Source organism: Eurosta solidaginis, chromosome 2, assembly GCF_040869045.1.
Source record: "Eurosta solidaginis isolate ZX-2024a chromosome 2, ASM4086904v1, whole genome shotgun sequence".
Classification (NCBI taxonomy): domain Eukaryota; kingdom Metazoa; phylum Arthropoda; class Insecta; order Diptera; family Tephritidae; genus Eurosta; species Eurosta solidaginis.
In genome coordinates, this window is record NC_090320.1 from 244,301,741 (window position 1) to 244,328,696 (window position 26,956).

The 26,956-nt window shown below is 35.8% G+C and overlaps 1 protein-coding gene across 1 annotated transcript; it reads right to left on the reverse strand.

The window, feature by feature from the left end:
- Positions 1 to 10,505: 10,505 nt before the first annotated feature.
- On the reverse strand, positions 10,506 to 26,956 carry LOC137242699 (facilitated trehalose transporter Tret1-like). Its single transcript, XM_067769948.1, has 8 exons — positions 26,720 to 26,956; positions 24,187 to 24,419; positions 23,789 to 23,919; positions 23,533 to 23,725; positions 13,629 to 13,779; positions 13,337 to 13,551; positions 10,998 to 11,264; positions 10,506 to 10,933 (listed from the first exon to the last, which is right to left on the reverse strand). The coding sequence occupies exons 1-8, from the start codon at positions 26,766 to 26,768 to the stop codon at positions 10,787 to 10,789; spliced, it is 1,386 nt and encodes a 461-aa protein (XP_067626049.1). The 5' UTR covers positions 26,769 to 26,956; the 3' UTR covers positions 10,506 to 10,786.

A 26,956-nucleotide genomic window follows, 5' to 3' on the forward strand; every position in this document is an offset into this window, starting at 1 on the left:
GCATAAATATGAAGCGAAGTAGGTTCCGAGTTGGGGACGAAGAGTAGAACGTGGTGAGCACTTTCTTTACAACCAACCTGCTGGTCACATATGGAAAATAGTAATGGATTTTTTAGCGGAGCTTGGCTTTTAGCTGTCGCCAATGCTCCAAGACAAAATGGCTACACCTTAACAAGAGTTGTTAAGGAATGCATTCCATTGAAATATTATTCCTTTTATTGCACCCCCAAAGATACAATACTTTTTCGTTATTGCGAAATAATGACTAGCTATTCAATTGTCTTTTGTTTTTTGTATTGCATTCGTTGGATTATAATACTGGAAGAAATGCGCATTCCGCAACCCTTTTCACTCCTTTCTATGATTATACATATACAGGGCCGGCGATAGGCGTGAGTATGGTGGGTAGGACTACGTAGAAAAAGCCGATAAAAATTATGTCAAATAGTCTATAAAAATTACAATGAAAATTTCAATACATTATTACTTTTGGATTGATTACTGATCATACCTTATTTGTAGAATAATATAATCCCTCATGCCTACCACTTTTATCGCCGATTTAAAATATCCACCCAGAGTTTGCGCGTTTCGGCGGTCCTGTACCTATATATGTATATAATAGGTCATAGAAGCACTTACGCTTTTGAAAAAAAAGGAAGAAAAATAGCGTTAGCGCCGTGTACTCGCTCGTAAGGTTCGATGTGTACAGGTGTACGTCGCCCAGGGATTAAAGTTAAATCATAATGCCAGAAAATTTACTTGAAACGAATAATTTTGGGTTTCTTGTTTCCAATAGCTGAACAATTATCGATAGCGAATTAACCACTCAGGCAAAACTTGAAATGGCTCGTGAACCGATTCGCGGCTACCTCTGAACCGCCGAACCGGTTCGGTTCAAGTGGTTCAAACGTTTAATACAGGGGTCGTCACGCAGTTGTTTTTGTAAAACGCTCAGGCAAGCGCACCACACATCCCCGCGCGCACACATTCAATCCTTTCGCCCACAACCGAATGTATTCTGCTGTGCCCATTAGGAACTAAACCGCTATAATTTCGTGTAAAATGACTTTTGAAGTGGTATTTTTGGGTATATTTTTGGTTCACCTGTACGAAAACAATGAATCTTTGTTTGACTTATTTAATAATTAAATTTGAAATTACATTAAATTTTAATTGAACGCATGTAGAAGCATTTTTAAATTCATTCAAGATAGCAATGCGATACGTTAATTTTGAAAGCTATCAAGTCCGACTGGGTTTGTGCACGTGCCAGCGCCATTTTTGCTCGCTGATTGGTTGTCTCTATTTTTTTTAGAAAACCAAATGAAGAATAGACATGCACTGACAAAAATTTATTTAGTCTGACTTGAACTTTAAAATTGAATATGGAATATACTTATTAGTGAAAAGATTGAAGTAAGAAGATAATTTAAGATTATCACTCATTTATCTAATATAATATAATAAATAATAGCCGTGTTTTTTAAAACGGTTTTATTTAGCTTGACTCTGTGTAGCGAACAGAATTTGTAATCGAAAATTAAGTAACTTCCCGATAAGCTACAAGCTTGAAACTTGGAATATAGTTCAGAACTCGAAGACAATGCAATAATCGAAATATTTCAAAAAATCGTATTTCTGGTCCGATTTGGTTCATATTGGGAACACATAACACATACATAAATAGAAGGCGACCTATGAAAAAATCGCCGCTAGGAGGCGTAAGGGTCGAGATATTAAAAAAATCGTATTTGTAGTCCGATTTGGCTCATATTTGGAACACATACATACATGAATAGAAAGCGACCTATGAAAAAAATCGGCGCTAGGTGGCGCAAGGATCAAGATATTCAAAAAAATCTTATTTTATGGATTTTCGAAGTTTTCACAGTGTACTTTTTACTAGCTGCGTCGCCATTTTTTTTTTTATTTTTGGATTTCAAAGTAGGTGTGGTCACGCTTCCATAAAAAGCTGGCGATCCCTGGTTTAATACTAATAGCTTTTTCTTTTCTGAAATAAATTGTTGCCTAAGTAAATGGTAAAGCCTTAATAGAGTTACTCCTACCCCAGAAAATGTTCAACATTTATAGTGCATACAACGAACATTTCAACTCACCATATTCACTCATATTAACAGAGTATATGTGGAACTTAAGAGCGAATTGAGAGTTTCACAGAGTTGCATTGCCACACCGCCATTTTATACAGGGTAAAAGTGTAACGCTTTTGCGTTGCGAGCAGGCAACAATTTTCACAAAAGAACGAAATACTCCATAAAGGCGTTGCCTGTTTTTTAGAATAGAACAACAGCCCTTGCGCGGCGTACAAAAAGCGTAACACTTTAGCCAGAAAAGAAAACGCTATAAGTTTTGATAGTATACAAAATCACTTGGGATCCGTGTGCAACCAACTATCGATATGTACCTACTAAGCATACAAATAAAATACAGTTATTGAGATCAAATCCATGTATGAATTTATTTATAAAACTTATCAAAACGGTTTGTTGCTTATTATAAAATGTAAGGAACGAAAATGGTAGAATGCATGACTATACCTATAGGGAGTACATATTTACAACGCATATATTCTGCACATAAGAAAGTAGTCGTATTTTTAAGAGAAGAAAAGCTATTCAATTAGCTGGTTTCAATATACATATAAAATATACCTACTAAATTGTAGATGCGAGATTACTACACAAACCAGAAGATATTAATGAAAATTTTGGTTTTGAGACAAACCGGTTTCGGCGTTGTGCCATCATCAGTGTCGATTTTCGTTCTGATCTCTTGTTGTCGTTTGTCCTGTATTTATAGTTCGTAGGTACATGAGCAGGTATTGTCAAAATTGATGCTTGTGTATATTTAGTTATGTGTATATTCTGAGTGTTCATTCAAAACCGAGGGTGATTTACTAATCGATTTGTGTGGCTGACTGGGGTAGGTAAAAATCCGTAATTATAGTCGTTTGACCTTCTTTGTGGGTTTGTTGTTTTGGTGTGTTAATTGTTTTGTGTTTATTTGTTGTTGTGTGTTTGTCTGTTGTACCTGTGTGATTACTTTGTTTCTTGTAAACAAGTTTTAAAGGCTCGAATATTGTGTCAGACATTGTGTTTATCTGTTCGCTTATTATTCTACCGTCGAATGGTTTCTGTTTGTAGATTTCCATGTTTTCGAGTACGTTGAGACGTCGGCCTTTTTCTTGTATATGAAGAACCCTAACCGTTTTATTGATGTTTGCTGGGGAACATTCATTCGACCATGTGATTCGCGAAGTTATACTCGGGTATAATGTTGGATTCCGTTCTGAACCTCGTTCTTATTTGCCGTCCTGTTTGTCCTATGTAACTATGCTGGCATCCGCAGGTAAACTTGTATACGCCGTGGCTGCTAAACGGATCCTCTGAGTTAGTGTTAGGTCTTAGTTTTCGCCCTAGATTGTTCGATGTTTTGAATGCTGTGTTAATGTTGTATTTTTTAAGGAAGTTTGCCAATTTATATGAAAAGCAACATATGATCTTCCTTTAAAACGGTATTGTTCCCAAATTATGTCTATTTATTAGTTTTTAATAATTCCAATTTAAAATATCTTTTCAACTATAACACAAACTATATATATACATATATAAATTTCAAAGCTTACACAAAGCTCCCAACAACTAATCAAGTATTCAAGTTTTGTAGACTTATTATTAAAAACTTCAAAAAATTTCTGAGTGTGCAGTTTTGTAGCTCATCTAACTGTAATGTAATAATGTGCACGTTTCAAGGAGGTGGTCGCATTTTTTTCCATACACCGCATGAACAAAATTTGTTTTTATATGGAAGATATAGGCAACACCCTCTGGGAAAAAAATTTTAAAAATTACACTACGATTGAATGAGCTTCAAGACTGCACATTCAGAAATTTTCTAAAAACTGTTAATAAAAAGTTTCGAAAATTGATAAAAATTTGATTAATTTAACTTAAAAATTTTTATAATTATACATATGTATGTGGTTTGTGTTATAGTTCGGACTATGTTATAAATGAAAAATGAACAAGTAAGGACGGGACTGTCTTCGGCTATGCCGAAGACTTCATACCTTTCATGAATGGGGCTGAACAATAATCTTATCCCGTTCGTAATCTCCGAATAATCGGATGTATAAGATAAGAAATATCTAGTGAACAGATCTACATACCTAAACGATTTTTAAGATAAATATAAAATAAACAAGTAAGGACGGGACTGTCTTCGGCTATGCCGAAGACTTCATACCTCTCATGAATGGGGCTGAACAATAATCTTATCCCGTTCGTAATCTCCGAATAATCGGATGTATAAGATAAGAAATATCTAGTGAACAGATCTACATACCTAAACGATTTTTAAGATAAATATAAAATAAAAAATAGGTAGGTACTTTGTGAGAGGATGCAAAGCTTCGCGTTTTTTGTGACCTGCATGTAAAAAGTATGACTACGAATTACGTATTTCAAAAATATATGACGTAAACGTAACTATTTGATGAAATTTAATGAATTTTGAAGCTTCTAGCCGTAAAAAAGGGGCAAAAATGAAAGTTTATATGAAGTATATAATATATATACCACCGATCTCTATGATTTTTCAGACAACAATATATGCTATATACGTAAGCATTTTGTGAAATTTGAAGCTTCTATCTGTTAAAACGGGGCAGAAATTGCGCGAAGTTTCTTATCTGAACAATCGGTTGTATGAGATATATACTATGTATATCACCGATCTCAATGATTTTTTCAGACATAAATATATGCTATACACGTAAGCATTTGGTGAAATTTGAAGCTTATAGCTGTTAAAATGGGGTAGAAATTGCGAAAAGTTTCTTATCTGAACAATCGGTTGTATGAGATATATACTATATATACAACCGATCTCTATGATTTTTTCAGAAAACAATATATGCTATATACGTAAGCAATCGGTGAAATTTGAAGCTTATAGCTGTTAAAATGGGGTAGAAATTGCGAAAAGTTTCTCATCTGAACAATCGGTTGTATGAGATATATACTATATATACAACCGATCTCTATGATTTTTTCAGACAACAATATATGCTATATACGTAAGCAACCGGTGCAATTGGAAGTTTATAGCTGTTAAAATGGGGTAGAAATTGCGAAAAGTTTCTTATCTGAACAATCGGTTGTATGAGATATATACTATATATACAACCGATCTCTATGATTTTTTCAGACAACAGTATATGCTATATACGTAAGCAATCGGTGAAATTTGAAGCTTATAGCTGTTAAAATGGGGTAGAAATTGCGAAAAGTTTCTTATCTGAACAATCGGTTGTATGAGATATATACTATATATACAACCGATCTCTATGATTTTTTCAGACAACAATATATGCTATATACGTAAGCAATCGGTGAAATTTGAAGCTTATAGCTGTTAAAATGGGGTAGAAATTGCGAAAAGTTTCTTATCTGAACAATCGGTTGTATGAGATATATACTATATATAAAACCGATCTCTATGATTTTTTCAGAAAACAATATATGCTATATACGTAAGCAATTGGAAAATTTGAAGCTTATAGCTGTTAAAATGGGGTAGAAATTGCGAAAAGTTTCTTATCTGAACAATCGGTTGTATGAGATATATACTATATATACAACCGATTTCTATGATTTTTTCGGACAACAATATATGCTATATACGTAAGTATTCGGTGAAATTTGAAGCTTCTAGCTGTTAAAATGGGGCTAAAATTTGCCAAATATATATATATATACTATATATATATACTATATATACCACCATATATACACTATATATACCACCGATCTTTATGATTTTTTCAGACAACAATATATGCTATATACGTAAGCATTGGTTGAAATTTGAAGCCTCTAGCTCTTAAAATAGGGCAGTAATTACGAAAAGTTCCTTATCTGAACAATCGGTTGTGGGGGATATATACTATATATACAACCGATCTCATCAATTTTTTCAGGCAACAATATGTGCAATATACGAAAGTATATGGTGAAGTTTGAAGCTTCAATCTGTTAAATTGGGTAAGATATTACAAAAATCCTCTTTTTCTGAAAAATCGGTTGTATGGAGGATATATGCTATAGTGGTCCGATCCGGTCGGTTCCGACAAATGTCTAATCGGACACCCAAATACACCCGCTCACCAAATTTTATCAAGATATCTCAAAAATTGAGGGACTAGTTTGCATACAAACAGACAGACGGACAGATGGACAGACGGACAGACGGACATGGCTAAATCAACTCAGCTCTTCAACCTGATTATTTCGGTATACTTAATGGTGGGTCTATCTATTTTCCTTTAAGGACTTACAATTTTCGGTTTCGTGACGAAATTAATATACCATTTCATTTTCATGAAAGGTATAAAAATAGGTAGGTAATCTGTGTGGGGATGCAAAGCTTCACGTTTTTTGTGGTCTGCATGTAAAAGCTATGACTACGAATCACGTCTTTCAAAAATATATGACGTAAGCGTAACTATTTGATGAAATTTGATGAATTTTTAAGCTTCTAGCCGTAAAAAAGGGGCAAAAATGACAGTTTATATGAAGTATATAATATATATACCACGGATCTCTATGATTTTTGCAGACAACAATATATGCTATATACGTAAGCATTTTGTGAAATTTGAAGCTTATAGCTGTTAAAATGGGGTAGAAATTGCGAAAAGTTTCTTATCTGAACAATCGGTTGTATGAGATATATACTACATATACAACCGATCTCTATGATTTTTTTAGACAACAATATATGATATATACGTAAGCAATCGGTGAAATTTGAAGCTTATAGCTGTTAAAATGGGGTAGAAATTGCGAAAAGATTCTTATCTGAACAATCGGCTGTATGAGATATATACTATATATACAACCGATCTCAATGATTTTTTCAGACAACAATATATGCTGTATACGTAAGTATTCTGTGAAATTTGAAGCTTCTAGCTGTTAAAATGGGGCTAAAATTTGCATATATATATATATATATATACTATATATATATATACTATATATACCACCGATCTTTATGATTTTTTCAGACAACAATATATGCTATATACGTGAGCATTCGTTGAAATTTGAAGCCTCTAGCTCTTAAAATAGGGCAGTAATTACGAAAAGTTCCTTATCTGAACAATCGGTTGTATGGGATATATACTATATATACGACCGATCTCATCAATTTTTTCAGGCAACAATACGTGTAATATACGAAAGTATATGGTGTAGTTTGAAGCTTCAATCTGTTAAATTGGGTAAGATATTACAAAAATCCTCTTTTTCAGAAAAACCGGTTGTATGGAGGATATATGTTATATTGGTCCGATCCGGTCGGTTCCGACAAATGTCTAATCGGACACCCAAATACACCCGCTCACCAAATTTTATCAAGATATCTCAAAAATTGAGGGACTAGTTTGCATACAAACAGACAGACGGACAGACGGACATGGCTAAATCAACTCAGCTCTTCAACCTGATTATTTCGGTATACTTAATGGTGGGTCTATCTATTTTCCTTTAAGGACTTACAATTTTCGGTTTCGTGACGAAATTAATATACCATTTCATTTTCATGAAAGGTATAAAAATAGGTAGGTACTTTGTGAGAGGATGCAAAGCTTCACGTTTTTTGTGACCTGCATGTAAAAAGTATGACTACGAATCACGTATTTCAAAATATATGACGTAAACGTAACTATTTGATGAAATTTAATGAATTTTGAAGCTTCTAGCCGTAAAAAAGGGGCAAAAATGAAAGTTTATATGAAGTATATAATATATATACCACCGATCTCTATGATTTTTCAGACAACAATATATGCTATATACGTAAGCATTTTGTGAAATTTGAAGCTTCTAGCTGTTAAAACGGGGCAGAAATTGCGCAAAATTTCTTATCTGAACAATCGGTTGTATGAGATATATACTGTGTATACCACCGATCTAAATGATTTTTTCAGACACCAATATATGCTATAAACGTAAGCATTTGGTGAAATTTGAAGCTTATAGCTGTTAAAATGGGGTAGAAATTGCGAAAAGTTTCTTATCAGAACAATCGGTTGTATGAGATATATTCTATATATACAACCGATCTCTATGATTTTTTCAGACAACAATATATGCTATATATGTAAGCAATCGGTGAAATTTGAAGCTTATAGCTGTTAAAATGGGGTAGAAATTGCGAAAAGTTTCTTATCTGAACAATCGGTTGTATGAGATATATACTATATATACAACCGATCTCTATGATTTTTTCAGACAACAATATATGCTATATACGCAAGCACTCGGTGAAATTTAAAGCTTATAGCTGTTAAAATGGGGTAGAAATTGCGAAAAGTTTCTTATCTGAACAATTGGTTGTATGAGATATATACTATATATACAACCGATCTCTATGATTTTTTCAGATAACAATATATGCTATATACGTAAGTACCCGATGAAATTTAAAGCTTCTAGCTGTTAAAACGGGGCTAAAATTTGCGAAAATATATATATATATATATATACTATATATATATACTATATATACCACCATATATACACTATATATACCACCGATCTTTATGATTTTTTCAGACAACAATATATGCTATATACGTAAGCATTCGTTGAAATTTGAAGCCTCTAGCTCTTAAAATAGGGCAGTAATTACGAAAAGTTCCTTATCTGAACAATCGGTTGTGGGGGATATATACTATATATACGACCGATCTCATCAATTTTTTCAGGCAACAATATGTGCATTATACGAAAGTATATGGTGAAGTTTGAAGCTTCAATCTGTTAAATTGGGTAAGATATTACAAAAATCCTCTTTTTCTGAAAAATCGGTTGTATGGAGGATATATGCCATAGTGGTCCGATCCGGTCGGTTCCGACAAATGTCTAATCGGACACCCAAATACACCCGCTCACCAAATTTTATCAAGATATCTCAAAAATTGAGGGACTAGTTTGCATACAAACAGACAGACGGACAGACGGACAGACGGACATGGCTAAATCAACTCAGCTCTTCAACCTGATTATTTCGGTATACTTAATGGTGGGTCTATCTATTTTCCTTTAAGGACTTACAATTTTCGGTTTCGTGACGAAATTAATATACCATTTCATTTTCATGAAAGTTATAAAAATAGGTAGGTTCTTTGTGTGAGGATGCAAAGCTTCACGTTTTTTGTGGTTTGCATGTAAAAACTATGACTACGAATCACGTATTTCAAAAATATATGACGTAAACGTAACTATTTGATGAAATTTGATGAATTTTGAAGCTTATAGCAGTAAAAAAGGGGCAAAAATGACAATTTATGTGAAGTATATAATATATATACCACCGATCTCTATGATTTTTTCAGACAATAATATATGCTATATAAGTAAGCATTTTTTGAAATTTGAAGCTTCTAGCTGTTAAAACGGGGCAGAAATTGCGCAAAGTTTCTTATCTGAACAATCGGTTGTATGAGATATATACTATGTATACCACCGATCTCAATGATTTTTTCAGACATCAATATATGCTATACACGTAAGCATTTGGTGAAATTTCAAGCTTATAGCTGTTAAAATGAGGCCGAAATCGCAAAAAAAATATACATACTATATATATATACTATATATACCATCATATATATATTATATATATCACCGATCTCTATGATTTTTTGACACAACAATACATACTATATACGTAAGCAATCGGTGAAATTTGAAGCTTATAGCTGTTAAAATGGGGTAGAAATTGCGAAAAGTTTCTTATCTGAACAATCGGTTGTATGAGATATATACTATATATACAACCGATCTCTATGATTTTTTCAGACAACAATATATGCTATATACGCAAGCACTCGGTGAAATTTAAAGCTTATAGCTGTTAAAATGGGGTAGAAATTGCGAAAAGTTTCTTATCTGAACAATCGGTTGTATGAGATATATACTATATATACAACCGATCTCTATGATTTTTTCAGACAACAATATATGCTATATACGTAAAAAAAGCTCTATCATATACAAAGTTGTTATGCATGGGGTTTGAACTCATTTTGTAAATTTGTTTATTTTTTCACAAGCTTTTGACCACAGGCGCAAACAGTAGACGCTATTACTATCAAAGGGACAACTCACGGCGTTGCCATCGACCAAAAATGTATGCAATTTTATCTAAGAGTTGTATTTTCAAGCAAAGTGGTGAATTAAATAAGCTAAGTGATTTGATTTCGGTTCGAACCGGTTTGCAGCCCTGTTTTTTTATGGCCGAGTCATCGCTTTCTTATTGGTTTGTTATCGGCGGGTTATAGATGTGTGATCGATTTTATATATATCGCTATCCTTTTTTTAAATAAAATAAACCGGTGCTAATTGTATGAATTCACAATGACAACATTTTAAGCTGTATGTATAATGAATGTGTTCATTGTATTTCCCATCTTTTTAAGGTTTCGGAAAATATGATATTCCTTGTTGATTTATTTTTATTTTTTTTTTTTTCAAAATATATTTCTATCAAAATACGTACACTGCTACAACAACACCAACAACATCAAAATACGTAGGTGTTTATAATCTAACTCTTGTTTAAATATGTAAAAATATCTATCCAACTTCTGACTTAGGCTAACTTAATAATATTTCTTAAAATTCTTATATACTATACAACTGGCTATTCTTTTCCGAGTTTCTTTCCTGAGTGAATTTGTTATACTTTCCTCCTATAAGCTCGCTAAAATCTCATCAGTGCTTTTACCTTTCGTTTCCGGTAAAAATATCGCTATTAGTATAACACCCGCAATACAAATGCCAGCAAATGTGAATACCATGCCATGCATACCCAAGAACTCGAACATCAACGGTAAGCACTGTGAAGTGGAAGAAAAAGCAATATTTATAAGAAAAGTAGTGATAATTTTAATTGTAACTCACTTTTAACAAGAAAATGCCACCAATCCACATTGAAATCATGCTCGTCACTGAGCCGAGGCTACGAAGTTTCGGTGGCATAATTTCCGATATAACTAAATAGGGTAAACTCACCAAACCCAAGTTCGCGATTAATATGGTTAGGGAAAAACTTGCTACAGGTATCCAAGCGAAATCTTGAACATTATAACCGAGTAGATTTAAGTATATGTAAGTACCGAATATAAGATGACCCAGAGCAACGCCCGATGTTGAAAGGATGAGTAGGAACTGTAAATAAATAGGGTATATATTTTAATAAGTGTTTATAAGGAACCATGGCAGTTATAATTTTTTAAGTAAAAATCACCATTTAACAGTTATTGTGTGAGTTTGATTTTATTTCTCTTTAAATAACAATTACATACATATTTTCAATGTTAATTCATAATAAATATAAACGACGTATTTTATTTCGAATTTAAAACTTTAAAATTCACATTTTTTATAATTTATTAAGTACTCTGCATTTGTAAATATGTAGAGTTTTTCAATAAAGATAAATATCACTCACTGATTTAAAAAAAAAAAAATCAATAAAAATCATTAATTGATTTTTATTTAAAGTCTTTATTGAAGTTGAATTGCGCTTTCATTGCACGGATATTCTATTTCGGTCACATTTCTAATTCAGCCCTGCAAATAATGCGTTTAGTCTGGGATGAATCCGGGATAAGTTTTTTTTTTTGTTGTTGTAGCGATAAGGAAGGCCCTGAGAAGTGTTATCGATGTTGATGGTCCTTTGCCAGATGCAGATCCGGTACGTTCAGGTAACAGGTACCATAAAGGTACTAACCCGACCATCTCGGCAACGATTGGGTATGACCACATAAAATCTTCCAGGCCATAACGCCTTCCCACCCCCTAGATTTATCAGGAGTTCGGGATCGGCTGTTAATGAAGCAGAATTCGCCACGGGAAGGTGAGGTTGAAAATTGAATTGGAGAAGCTATATATTGCGCTACACAACCCCTTGAATCAATTTAGTATTTTAGTCGCCTCTTACCTACCGCGGGTATATTCTAAGTACCCTAACCCACTGGGGCGAAAGTCGCTAAGGAGTGTGCGACTATAGCCAGTTTTGATAAGAGTTCGAGTGATCGCTTTTCTTTGAGCATGCTCTATAAAGAAACCAATTGTAACTGTTTATGTCCGAACGGATAGTGTGGGACTGGTCCTAAACTATCGTTCCTTTTTCATTTCCCTTTTATGCCATTATTGATAATGTACGACACATCCTTTTTGTATCGCGACGGGTACTCTCGGACAGATGCTCGTCGTACCCCTACGGGTACTGTCGGACAAGTCGCCTTTCTAACCGTACGGCAATTATTACGGAGTTAACAATTTTTTAACTTCAATAAAACAAATATGAAAATAAAATATTTACTACGATAATGAACCATATACTCCTAGTATTTTAAGGTCGGTATAGAACTTTGCATTTTCTTACATAATTCGATTCAATCATATTCACTCTTTTTATTTTACTAATTTCGTTGCCATTTTTTTTATTGTTTCTTAAAATTGGCTACATGAAACATGAACTGACTAATCCCAACTGTACCCGAAAGGGACAATGTAGACAGAAGAGGCCAATCGTAAATACCCTCTTATGGGATTAATCACAATTCTCTGCAGGTTGGTTTCAGTTTCAGTTTTGATTTCATTTCGGCTTTGGTGTAGTGTCCGCTTTGGTTTTGATCTCAGTGTTGTTTTCAATTCACATTCAGTCTCAGTTTCCATGTTTTGATTATTTTGCCGTTTGCGGACTACTTTTTAAAGTTTCTATTTCAGTTTCACTTTCGGTTTCGCTTCTAGTCAAGTTTCGTTTCAGTTGCTTTAGTAGTTTCAACCTTAGTTAAGCTTTCGTTTACAATATCAGCTGTAGTCCAAAATTTATGAATCACACTTTGTTCAGGACTCGGTTCCAGTTTCAGTTTTTTGTCAGTTCGAGTTCCAGTTCGGATAGAGTTCGAATTTCAGTCTCAATAAAGGTTTTGCATTCAGCTGCCGTTACAAAAATCTTAACCGTAATGCTTTTGTGGGTGGACTGTGGTTTGGGGTATCGGATTCGGTTTTGACTTTGGTTCCTATCTGGGTCCTATCTCCCTTTAAGTTTCCGATTCAATCTCGATTTCGTCGCTGAATTTTTATTCCGAAATCGATTTCTGTGTCGATTTCAGGTGTACTTTTGATCCAGGCTTCAGTTTCAGCCTCGGTGTTTGTTCCAGTTCCAAAAGGGGTTTCATTACTAATGCAACTACTATTCATTTACTTTGGAAAATAAAGTTTTAACTTACCTTTCTACCCGCTCTCCCCACCAGCAGCGCTGAGATATAAGATCCAACTAATTGTACAAAACCAACAAAAATCGCCGATACTGTGGGAGAAAGATCGGAACCAGACTCTTTGAATATATTAGCTGAATAATTTAACATGGCAAAACAGCCGGAAAATTGCATCAAATTTATAATTCCGATACCAATTATAAAAGCTTTGCGTGCAACGGCATTATCTAAAATCGGCCAGAAGCAAAAAGAAGTCATAAATCATTTGAATGTTTAAAAAAAATCCTTTTTGAAATATTTTTACTTAGATCTTGCCAAGTAATAGCGCTATTATCCTCTGCATCCCCCTGCTTTCCTTCGCCCTTCAATTTGTCCAATTCGAGTTTGAAATTTTCGGGCCATTCGTTTGAGTGGACACGTATGTTACGATAATATATTAGGGACTTTTCGGCTTTCTGTAAATAAAACAAAGAATTTTAAGAGTGAAACATTAAAATCACAGGTATTTTAAAAATATGCACCAGATATATCACAATGCTTCAGATCAGATCAGTTAATATCACATCACAGATAATATAAAATTTAAACAGTATAACATAACATCAAGATCAAATGTATAAGACATCGTATCGTGCTGTCAGGCCAAATTAGAGTGGAAGTCATCTTAATACATCAAATAGTTCACACCAAATTTGAAGATATTACTTTTCTTCAAATAGCTTAAATTTTAAGCGAAATTCGATCAGATATATCATATTTTTGGGTCAGATATATCACAATGCTTCATACGCGATACAATTTGTATGATATCTCATCATATCAGCAGAGCGAGTTATGTTGAAAGACATCTCTCCGCCAAAGGCGAAGACCCCGTTTTGCTTCAAAAATTCAAAAATCAGATGATATCAATCAATATCCCGTAACATCAAGGTCAAATATATAAGATATCGCATCATTCCGGCAGGCTAAGTTACGTTGGAAGGCATCATTCGACATAAAATAGTTCACACCACGTTCAAAAACATCACTCATTATCAAATAGTTTAAGGTCGAAAGGAAAATTTACCATGTATATTATACATTTAGTTCAGATATATCACACTGCATCATATCCGGGCAAAATACACACAAGGAATTTGTTTACGAACTTTAGTGAATATATTGTAGATTATTGCATTTCTCTTTAGTACACCATTAGCAACTCCTCTACCTCCCAGAGCGTAGTGCACTAATGGAAAACTTAATCGAATTCGGGAGGGGTATCAAAATCCCGAATGGACACGGTATTAATAATCTGAAGGAGGAAATAAAAAATTCTTGAAATTTCACAATAATCTTTAAATGAAATTGAATAAAAAATTAATAAATAAGGATCATAAAAAGCATAAAAAAAGCTTATTTTTTGAATTTTTAATAGCTGAATTCTGTATTGCCGCGCTTGTCGTCACCAAAAACTGTGTCGACAAATTTTGTGTCGCGTCACGTAAACATAACTTCAACATTGTTTTAGCCAATACAATAAAAGCGTCAACACCTGTCAATAGTTATCGACGTTGACAACGCCGATACCAATTCATAAGCGTCGACACTAATTTTCTCACTATTGACAACCGTAATAGGGGTGAATATTGAGTTTCAGCAACATCACGTGACATAGTATCGGATTATAGCATCTGGTTAAATTCCATTGCAAGTCAAAATTTGACATCAAATAATGCACGCCTAACTCTGAGACATCACTCCACATCAAATAGTTAAAGATTAAAATAAAAGATGGCTAGATATATCAAACATTTGACAAGCATCAGATATACCTCTATGATATCTGTATGATATCGCATTATATCGCTGATTGAGCTATTTTTAAAGGCACCGCTCCGCCAAACGCGAAGACAGAATTTTGCTTAAAAAAATTTAAATAAAATTTGGTCAGATCAGATAATATTACATCACAATTAAAAACACATTTATTTCGGCAATATACTATTAGCATTTTATTCAAATGAAGAAACAATTTTATTATCAATAAAGTAAATTATTCAAAATGCCCTGCGAATGTGGACAAAGGGTTGATCGCAATAAACCGAAAGTGTTGTGTGCAAAGTGCAATGACCTTTTTCCTTTGCAATGTATTAACATGTCATCTGATGATCTTGATTATCTCATCTCTTCAAAGAAACCATTCTTTTGTAAATTGTGTTCGGTTGCGCGTCGCGCATCGATACGTACTCCTCCACAAAGTGCTCCACCCATTGTCTCTAATAATGCTGAGAGCATTGGCGAGCTGTGTGAAAATATCCAACAACTATCTCTGCTCGATATTGCTAATGACATTGCTGCTTTACGTTCGGAAAATGCCAGTATACTTACTGCAGTGAATCCTCCGAAGTTTGCTCTTTGCGCTCGTTAGTTGTCGATAAAAATAATATAATCTCCTCGTTAACTACCGAAATAAAAGACATGCATACTGTTGTTGCTTCCTATGCTAGGGAACGCAAATCAAAAACGCAAAGAAAAACAAAAAGTTAAACAGTCAACTTCTAATAAGAACAAGTAAGGAAGGCTAAGTTCGGGTGTAACCGAACATTACATACTCAGTTGAGAGCTATGGAGACAAAATAAGGAAAATCACCATGTAGGAAAATGAACCTAGGGTAACCCTGGAATGTGGTTGTATGACATGTGTATCAAATGGAAGGTATTAAAGAGTATTTTAAGAGAGAGTAGGCCATAGTTCTATGGATGGACGCCATTTAGGGATATCGCCATAAAGGTGGACCAGGGCTGACTCTAGAATGTGTTTGTACGATATGGGTATCAAATGAAAGGTGATAATGAGTATTTTAAAAGGGAATGGGCTTTAGTTCTATAGGTGAACGCCTTTTCGAGAAATCGCCATAAAGGTGGACCAGGGGTGACTCTAGAATATGTTTGTACGATATGGGTATCAAATGAAAGCTGTTAATGAATATTTTGAAAAGCAGTGATCCTTAGTTCCATAGGTGGACGCCGTTTCGAGATATCGCCATAAAGGTGGACCAGGGGTGTCTCTAGTTGTACGATATGGGAATCAAATGAAAGGTGTTACTGAGCATTTTAAGAGGGAGTGGGCATTAGGTCTATAGGTGCACGCCTTTTCGAAATGTCGCCATTAGGGTGGGCCAGGGGTGACTCTAGAATGTGTTTGTATGATATGGGTATCAAATGAAAGATGGTAATGAGTATTTTAAAAGGGAGTAATCCTTAGTTCTATAGGTGGACGCCTTTTCGAGATATCGCCATTAGGGTGGGCCAGGGTGACTCTAGAATGTGTTTGTACGATATGGGTATCAAATGAAAGGTGGTAATGAGTATTTTAAAAGGGAGTAATCCTTAGTTCTATAGGTGTACGCCTTTTCGAGATATCGCCATAAAGGTGGACCAAGGGGGACTCTACAATGTTTGTACGATATGGGTATCAAACGAAAGGTGTTACTGAGCATTTTAAGAGGGAGTGGGCATTAGGTCTATATGTGGACGCCTTTTCGAGAAATCGCCATTAGGGTGGGCCAGGGGTGACTCTAGAATGTTTGTACGATATGGGTATCAAACGAAAGGTGTTACTGAGCATTTTAAGAGGGAGTGGGCATTAGGTCTATAGGTGGACGCCTTATCGAGATATCGCCATTAGGCTGGGCCAGGGGTGACTCTAGAATGTTTGTACGATATGGGTATCAAACGAAAGGTGTTACTGAGCATTTTAAGAGGGAGTGGACATTAGGTATATAGGTGGTCGCCTTTTCGAGATATCGCCATTAGGGTGGGCCAGGGGTGACTCTAGAATGTTTGTACGATATGGGTATCAAACGAAAGGTGTTACTGAGCATTTTAAGAGGGAGTGGGCATTAGGTCTATAGGTGGACGCCTTTTCGAGATATCGCCATTAGGGTGGGCCAGGGTGATTCTAGAATGTGTTTGTACGATATGGATATCAAATTAAAAATATTAATGAGGGTTTTAAAAGCGAGTGGCCCTTAGATGTATATGTGAAGGCGTTCTCGCGATATCGACCAAAATGTGGACCAGGTGATCCAGAAAATCATCTGTCGGGTACTGCTAATTTATTTATATATGCAATACCACTAACAGTATTCCTGCCAAGATTCCAAGGGCTGTTGATTTCGCCTTGTAGAACTTTTTCATTTTCTTCTACTTAATATGGTAGGTGTCACACCCATTTTACAAAGTTTTTTCCAAAGTTATATTTTGCGTCAATAAACCAATCCAGTTACCATGTTTCATCCCTTCGTGCGTAGTTGGTATAGAATTATGGCATTTTTTTCATTTTTTCGTAATTTTCGATATCGATAAAGTGGGCGTGGTTATGGTCGGATTTCGGCCATTTTTCATACCAAGATAAAGTGAGTTCAGATAAGTACGTGGGCTAAGTTTAGTAAAGATATATCGGTTTTTGCTCAAGTTATTGTGTTAACGGCCGAGCGGAAGGACAGACGGTGGACTGTGTATAAAAACTGGGCGTGGCTTCCACCGATTTCGCCCATTTTCACAGAGAACAGTTACCGTCACAGAATCTATGCTCCTACCAAATTTGAGAAGGATTGGTAAATTTTTGTTCGACTTATGGCATTAAAAGTATCCTAGACAAACTAAATGAAAATGGGCGGAGCCACGCCCATTTTGAAATTTTCTTTTAATTTTGGATTTTGTTGCATCATATCATTACTGGAGTTGAATTTTGACTTAATTTACTTATATACAGTAAAGATATTAACTTTTTTTTAAAATTTGAATTTAAAAAAAAATTTTTTTAAAAAGTGGGCGTGTTCTTCATCCAATTTTGCTAATTTTTATTTAGCACATATATAGTAATAGTAGTAACGCTCCTGCCAAATTTCATCATGATATCTTCAACGACTGCCAAATTACAGCTTGCAAAACTTTTAAATTACCTTCTTGTAAAAGTGGGCGGTGCCACGCCCATTGTCCAAAATCTTACTAGTTTTCTATTCTGCGTCATAACATCAACCCATCTACCAAGTTTCATCGCTTTAACCGCCTTTGGCAATGAATTATCGCATTTTTTCGGTTTTTTCGAAATTTTCGATATCGAAAAAGTGGGCGTGGTTATAGTCCGATATCGTTCATTTTAAATAGCGATCTGAGATGAGTGCTCCGGAACCTACATAACAAATTTCATCAAGATACCTCAAAATTTACTCAAGTTATCGTGTTAACGGACGGACGGACGGACATACGGACGGACGGACGGACGGACATGGCTCAATCAAATTTTTTTTCGATCCTGATTATTTTGATATATGGAAGTCTATATCTATCTCGATTCCTTTATATATGTACAACCAACCGTTATCCAATCAAACTTAATATACTCTGTGAGCTCTGCTCAACTGAGTATAAAAACAATATGAGTGGCTTGGCTGCAAAAGCAAAAAACAGCAACAACGACTCTGCTGCAAAAGGTAAACAAATCGCGAGTATAGAAAAGCCTGAATCTGATACAGAAACAAGGCAGTCAGAACCTATGATAGAATCTGAATCTCTAACTCCAATCAATGATGTCGCTGCTAAGGAGAAACCTGTTCTCATTGACAACAAGAATGTTACACTATCTGTTGAACCAGCTAATACGTTTGTTGATGATAGCATTGTTATTATTGATACAACTGACATACAAAGTGATGAGCCTACTGATGCAAAGTGGGTGAAAGTTATAAAGAAAAAGAAAGCAGGTAAAAATCGAAGTACTGAGAAGGATAAATCTGACTTAAATACCGCCGCATCTCCGTCTTCCTCTGCGTCAGCTGTTAATGGCACTAATGCTGAAGTTACCATTGCGAACGTCAACAACAATCATCAACATCAGAAGGTAGGTGATGCAATGAAGAATATGATGATAAACAAATGCGCATTATTGGTTCGAATGTAAGCACTGAGCTTAGAGTTGCTAAGACTAAGTGGCTTCATATTGCGTCGTTTTTGCCATCCGTTACAGAGGAAAATATTATTGAATACGTCTCTAAGTATTCTGGGATACGAAGAGAGTTGCTCTCTTGTCATGGGCTTATCAGGAAAGGTTTTGCCGTTGAATCATTGAAGCGAATTACATTCAAACTTGGTGCTCCCGATTCTTGGTTTGATAAGATACTCAACCCTGAGCTTTGGTCTGCCTGTGTGGCGGGTTGCCCTTTTCGGTTTGGCCGAAAAAGTTTCGAACCGAAGACATAGTCGCTAGTTCTTACTTAGAAATTAGTAGATCCATTAATAAATCAAAATCGAGTTATGCGCTTTATTATCAAAATGTTAGTGGTATGCGTACCAAATCGTCACAATTTTATTGTAACGTTAGTTCACACGAATATGATATATTACGCTCTGTCAGAGACCTGGTTAAATGAAAATGTTTCATCTAACGAATTTTTTGACAGCTATTATAACGTATTTCGCAATGATCGGTGCCCGAACGCCACCGGTCTTGAGAGGGGTGGTGGTGTTTTAATTGCTATTAGAGCAGATCTATGAAGTAAACTGATTACTAATGATTTGATAGATGGTGGCGTTGAACAAATCTCTGTAAGCGTTAAGTTTAATGACAATAAAACAATAATAATCGCTTTGTCTTATATTCCGCCAAGTAGTGAAATTGCGGTCTATCGAAAATATTTAGATAATATAAATAGTGTCATAAGTACTGCTAATCCGTCTGATGAGATTATATATCTAGGCGACTTTAACTTAAGTAATATCTCCTGGTCAAGTGGCTGTAATAATTTACCCACAAATATCAGATCCGATATCGATGTGCTTGTTGTTAGCACTTTGTTCTCGTATGGCTTAAAACAATATAATACTCAACCAAACAATAATGGTAGGTTCCTTGATCTCATTTTTGGATCTGATGATTTAAGAATATCTTGCCTGGAGTGTCTATCTCCAATCTTGGAAAACAGTTTACATCACAATGCTTTGGTTGCAAATTTCTAGTTTTATAGCTTTGATAAAAACCCAGTTGCAAATATTTCAGAATATAACTATTTCAAGGCTGATGCTCCAGCGATAAACGAGTTTATCCTCGACACTGATTGGTCCTTCTTGGACTCCGCTAATGGGCCTGAGGCTTCTTATGAACTCTTAAAGCAAAGGCTTTCATTAGCAGTCTCGAATTTTGTTCCGCGAAAACGGAAAATTCCGAACAACAGGCCACCCTGGTTCAATACTAAACTTAATAATATTAAAAATAAAAAACGTAAGGCCTTTAAGAAATATAAAAGGAGCAGGAGTGAATCTGATCGTCTTACCTTTGTCATGCTTAAATCGGCTTTTAACTGTCTCAATAAGTTCTTGTTTAGACAATATATGAATAATCTGGAATCAAAACTGAAGACGAATCCATCTAGTTTCTGGTCGGTGATTAATTCCAAGAGGCAGACTAACGGGTTTCCGACGTGCATGGAGTATGACGGTGTATCGTCCAGTAATACGGTAGATATTTGTAACTTATTTGCCAAATTATTTCTGAAGGTATACTCAGATCCTACCTCTTCACCTAGTCCGACATTCTACTCTGGTTCTCTGCGTCAAATTTCTTCTTTTGATATTACAGCCGAAGATGTATTTCTGTCAATTTCAAAATTGAATAATAGTCCGAAATCAGATAGCGAGGGATTTTCTCCGTTATTCTTCAAACTATGTTCAAATACAATTTCTGAACCCCTGGCAATTATTTTCCAAGGATGCTTGAACCATGGGATATTTTTAGACTCTTGGAAGTTATGCTCCATAAATCCGGTATTCAAGTCTGGTGACCGCAATGATATTCGCAACTACAGACCTATTGTTAAGCAGAGTACTCTGTCAAAACTATTCGATAGTATCCTTCATAGCAAATTGTTTGACTACATAGTCAAGGCTATTGTTGATTGTCAGCATGGGTTTTTTCCTAGCAGGTCTACTTCTACCAATCTGGCTTTAGTCACTAGCCAAATTGTAGATGCCTTTGAGAACCATGCGCAACTAGACGTCATCTATACTGACTTCTCGAAAGCATTTGACAAGGTGGACCACTCTATACTATTGCAAGAACTGGGGATGTACGGAGTGACCGGAAGTTTTCTGAAGTTCTTCTCAAGTTTCTTATCGAATAGAAAGCTTTTTGTGTCAATCGGAGACAACAAGTTTACTGCGCTTATTAACGCTTGGTCTGGAAGACCACAGGGAACCCACTGTGGCCCTCTGTTGTTCCTAATTTTTATTAATGATCTGCCTCAAAAATTCAAATTTGCTAAATGTTTAATGTTTGCAGACGACGTCAAACTCTTTCTAACCGTACGGGATACTTCTGACTGCATTAATTTGCAATATGATCTCGATTCTTTTATGAACGTTGTTCAAGTAATAACCTACTTTTAAATACTAACAAATGCTGCGTGGTTTCCTATTCAAAAAGCGTCACTACCATCTTTTTCAACTACAAATTAAATGCTGGATCTTTAAACCGTTGTCGAGAGATAAAAGATCTGGGTGTAATTTTTGACAACCAACTCTCTTTTTCTGGTCACATCGACTTTATTATTTCCAAATCTTTTGCAATGGTTGGGTTTATTAGACATAATTCCAGAGACTTCAAGGATCCGATGACTTTGAAGGCACTTTTTACGGCATTGGTAAGAAGTCGTCTGGAATATTGCTCGATTATATGGAGTCCATTCTATGAAGGCAGCTCACATAAAATTGAGAGAAAAAAAAAAAAATAAATGTAAGGCGCGATAACCTCCGAAGAGATCTAAGGCCGAGCTTCTCTTCCAATTTGCGTCGTGCTCCTCTTGATTTTTCCCTACAAATTGGCCGGACGGGACCTACATGTTTTATGCCGACTCCGAACGGCATCTGCAAGCCAGATGAGTTTTCACTGAGAGCTTTTCATGGCAGAAATACAATCGGAGTGCTTGCCAGACACTGCCGAGGGGCGACCCCGCTTAGAAAACTTTTCTTCTAATTGAAAAATCTTATTTCTAAAATTTTGATGTTGCTTTGCCCGGGAGTTGAACCCAGGACATACGGTGTGATAGGCGGAGCACGCTACCATCACACCACGGTGGCCGCCACTTTTGAGAGAGTTCAAAGAATTTTCCCCAAAATTGCTTTGCGTATGCTTCACTGGCCCGATGGCCTCCCATCATATATCGGCAGGCGTAAATTGCTCGGACTCCAGGCTTCGTATGACCGTAGAACTTTTATCTCACTCATGCTTGCCTATAACGTTATCAACGGTAATATAAACTGCCCTGATTTATCTAATTTATTCGTTTCATATATTCCACCACGTGATCTAAGGTACACCAGACTATTTGTTGAAGTAACTCATCGAACGAATTACGCGTTGAATAAACCCATATCCAAGGCTTTACACCTAGCAAATCGATATAGTGGTCTTCTTAACTTTAATAATAGCATTTATAAATTTAAGCTTGAACTTTTCTCTATTTTTAACTAGTCTGTAAGGAAGTTTGTACTTTTTAGACCGAAAATATAAATATAAATATCATCTAACATCCTGCCACATCCTACCGTCAGGTTATATTACGTTGGAAGGCATCGTTTGACATCAAATAGTGCGCACTAAATTCTAAGACATCACTTCGCTTCAAATAATTTAAAGTTTGGGCGAAATTTGATGAGATATACTATATATTGGAATCAAATAAATCATAATGCATTATATCCGATCAAATTTGTTTGATATCGCATCATATCGTCAGGCCGAGCTATTTTGAAAAACATTTTTCTACATCAAATTCGAAAACATTACATTGCATCAATTAGTTTATGCCGGAGTTGGTGAGAACGATAACATCACAGATTATATGAATCTCAAGCAACATCACACAACATCAACTTAAGCAATGAAAGTATTATGTGAAAAAGATGTCATATGATGTAAGACTAGATCATATCACTACACATTGAATTAGTGTAAGCCAAACAGATGTTACATCAAACAATTGAAGCAATACAGAGGTAAAATAAAATCGTATGAGATCACGATCATGTGATAATGCTATGCTATCGAGTAAGGTATGATGATTTTGTATGTGTACGCTTGTAGAAGGCGTGATAACAACGCACTTGGGATTAAGCTTTCTAATCTGAGAGTGTAGATTCGATAAAAGAATTCTTTATAACCTACTTACCTTAATTTTTTTGGTGTTAATAAGATGTTGTGGCGTTTCTGGTAAAAATGGGAAGCAAAGAAGGAACAAAATGGGCAGTGATGACATAATCCATGCAACTATGCCGTACGAATAAAAATGCCCCAAAATAAATGCAGCGAGCATACCAAAATTAAATGTTAAAGCCAACATTGTTCCCAAAATGCCACGAATACTGTTCATAGGTAAAAGCAGATATATATAACGACCTTAATAAATTGCGGGGGCAAGTACTTACTGATCTTGGGCCAACTCGGCCGTATAGATTGGATTTACAACGAATATGCCGCCACCTGACATTCCACCAAAAAAACGTGCAATGCAAAGATGTAAAGGTGTGGTGGCGAGTGGTATAATCCACCAACCGATCTACAGAAAAATAAAAAGAAAATTATTATGGCGTCCATCATATTTAAAGGTGAGCAATTATGTTGACGTCATGTGGTCCACTTGAAAGCTACTGGTACCGAGTAAGCTACCAATTAATCTAACCCTAACTAACCGAATCTATATTACTTACAATGTGAAAGACTAAGCTATCCCAGAACACGGTTTTTGTGGCTCAATTACCTTTTTCAGAATTCGAACATTTTCTCGTCCACAATAAAAACTTTCCCCCCTCTAAAACATACTCACCAAAGATGGTAACGCCACCAACAGCATACACTTCTTTCGCCCAAAACGATCTGCGAACCATGAAAATAATATCGTACCCAGCGTTCCGCCAACAGCAACCAAAGCTCCTACCCAACCGATATCAGCATTCGACATTGGCCCCGTCTTGAGGGGGCTATCTGTAGACTGGAGTTCGTAAAAGCTTGCAGATGGCCAGCCGCAAAAGCCACCAAATGATATCGTAATAATGTTGACTGTTGGGCGTCGATAAGACGAAAACATATGAAAACGGAAAGTAGAAGACCATAAAAGGGGTTAAAATAGAACGTGCACGCGAAGAGGATTTTAACAAAATAAATTCTACTAAATTTATGATATTAGATAAATAAATAGGAGCTTTCAGAATATGTAGGTATGTGTGTACATATGTATGTATGCATCCTTTAAGATTTATAAAGTTTCTAATCAGACAACAACGAGGGCACTATGGAAAATTTTAAATAATTTTGTTTGCAGTTTAATATGACGACTGAAGCACTTTCGTAAACAAGTGGAGATAACGTTTCTTGCGAAGAGGGCAACGTGTTGATGGATATGACTTTTTAGGAGGTATGCCGTCTCTAGCTAGCACGAAGTAATACCACCTAAGATGGGTAGATTAAATAATAGCTTGTACCTCTGTTCGGAAACATATAAACTCTCGCCATCCACGTTATCTTACGCATTCGTTAGAAGCACAAGCGAAGCTGGAGTCTTGGAGACCTTTCTGCTGCTCAACATAGAATACCCTTGGCTCAAGAAGACTGAGCAAGATCTGGTACAAAGAAAACGTCAACGATCTCTTTATGAGAAAGGAGGATGGGCTCAGCGCGGACCTTCCATGACATCGTATTGAATTAACATTGCAATCTCACGCTGGTAAATTAGTTCCAATGTTGACGTTCCCGGAGGTAGTAATCATACTGTTTTAGTGATGTTCCCGAAGCTAGTTGATCCGTTGAGTGGAAAGGGTTTGCAAAGCCTATAGCCTATAGATCCATAATCTTATATCCTTCATGCTGAAGACCCTGAAACGGATTTTTGGCATCTTTATATAACATCAATGATTTCGTAAGTTGCTGGCTTGGATCGACAAAAGTGAACTCAATATAAACCCGGCGAATCGCGTAAGGCAGAAATCCATGCAATAGAAGTTTGCGGCAGAAAACGTCTATGGAGATGCCTATGGTCGATGAGTGTATCGTCATTATGTCGGACAACCAGGCAGCCTTGCTAGGCTTGCAGTCTTACACAGCTACTTCTAAACTATTGGATTAATGTATTAGAGTCCTAAATTTTTTAAGAGCCAAAAACAAGGTTTCAATAAGATCGGTTTCCGCGTATCAGAGACATGGAGGTAATGAATGAACAGCCAGACCACCTAGCCAATAAGGATGCTATAGCAGCATTCTTTTGTGGGCTCAGAAAGCCTCACACTAGGGATATCATAAATAACTGGGAAACAAAGCAGTTCAGACAACATTGGGTTGAATGTTTAGGGCAAAGACAGGTCAAACTGTTTATATTTCCTGCAAGGAGTGTATAATCCAAACTCATTTGTCTAAGCCAAGATGATCTGCGAACTCACACTGAGTACGCGACACTGTAGTATATGATATCACCTAAGTAAGTTCTATCGGATACAAAAATCTGCCGCCTTTGTGGGCTGGAGGATGCAACACCGGTTATTATTCTCTGCGAATGCGTCGCTCTGGCAAGGCAGATATTATTCTATATAGTTGGTGTTGGTAAAAGGATTGAGGACTGCTTGAATAGTCTCTTAGGACATCGACACTTTTTTCCGCCTTTGCAATGAAAATAACTTTGACCAGTTGCCTGAAAAATTCCTGAAGTATCTCTCAGTTTTGTGGTCCTATAATCTTGATGAAAATAGCAGGTTTACTATGTAGAGCTTCAATTAGTATACCGTATGCGTTTTCTTTCACTCCGTTCTAAACGTTGAATTCGTCGAGTATTATATTTGTTTATGAGCCCTACCCGTGCGCATCTTGCGCAACCAATCTAAAAGTCTCTAATCAAATATGAACAGAAATCAGCTGTTCTATCAATCAATTAAAATTCACAGCTTGCGCTGCCATCTGGCGTATGAGAGCAACTGCCGGAAAGCAGTGCAAATATTCGCAATAGTGCCTTAGTACAAAGAGATTTCTTTGTGCGCTCACAATCGTTTATTTTTAGCAAATTATTTTAATAAAATATAGCTAAACAAAAGCACTACGACCAAAATTGCCCAAAGCTCGCTAATAGCCCGAATCTCCATCTTTACAACCAAAACTTTATTTATAGATTTGGATTCCAAATAAGAGCGAAAAAGGGACCCGTACATAAAAACAGCAATTAGAAGTAATATATATGATCTTAGCCTTTCCTATTAAAAGCTCGGAATTGTAAACGCGTTCAAAGGCTAATATTATTACTCTTGGATTATAAGAGCTAAAATATTTCAGGAAGACTTATAGAGCTTTCCGTTTTGCCAACTACAACTTCTACTAACCACAAATTCCAGCCAAATATTGATATTTGGCTTCGTTTCCGGTACCCATTTTTAGTTTTGTTTTAATTTCTTAGTCCTTTTTGAGATGTTCGATCAAATATTTTAAACCACTTTCACATTCTCACTTGCAATTTAAAAAAAAATATATTAAATGCGCTTCCTCGTTAAAAAAAATCTTAAAAAATATGCTCTGACATTTGTAAAACCGTTATCCACACCTAACCCGCACTCGACAAC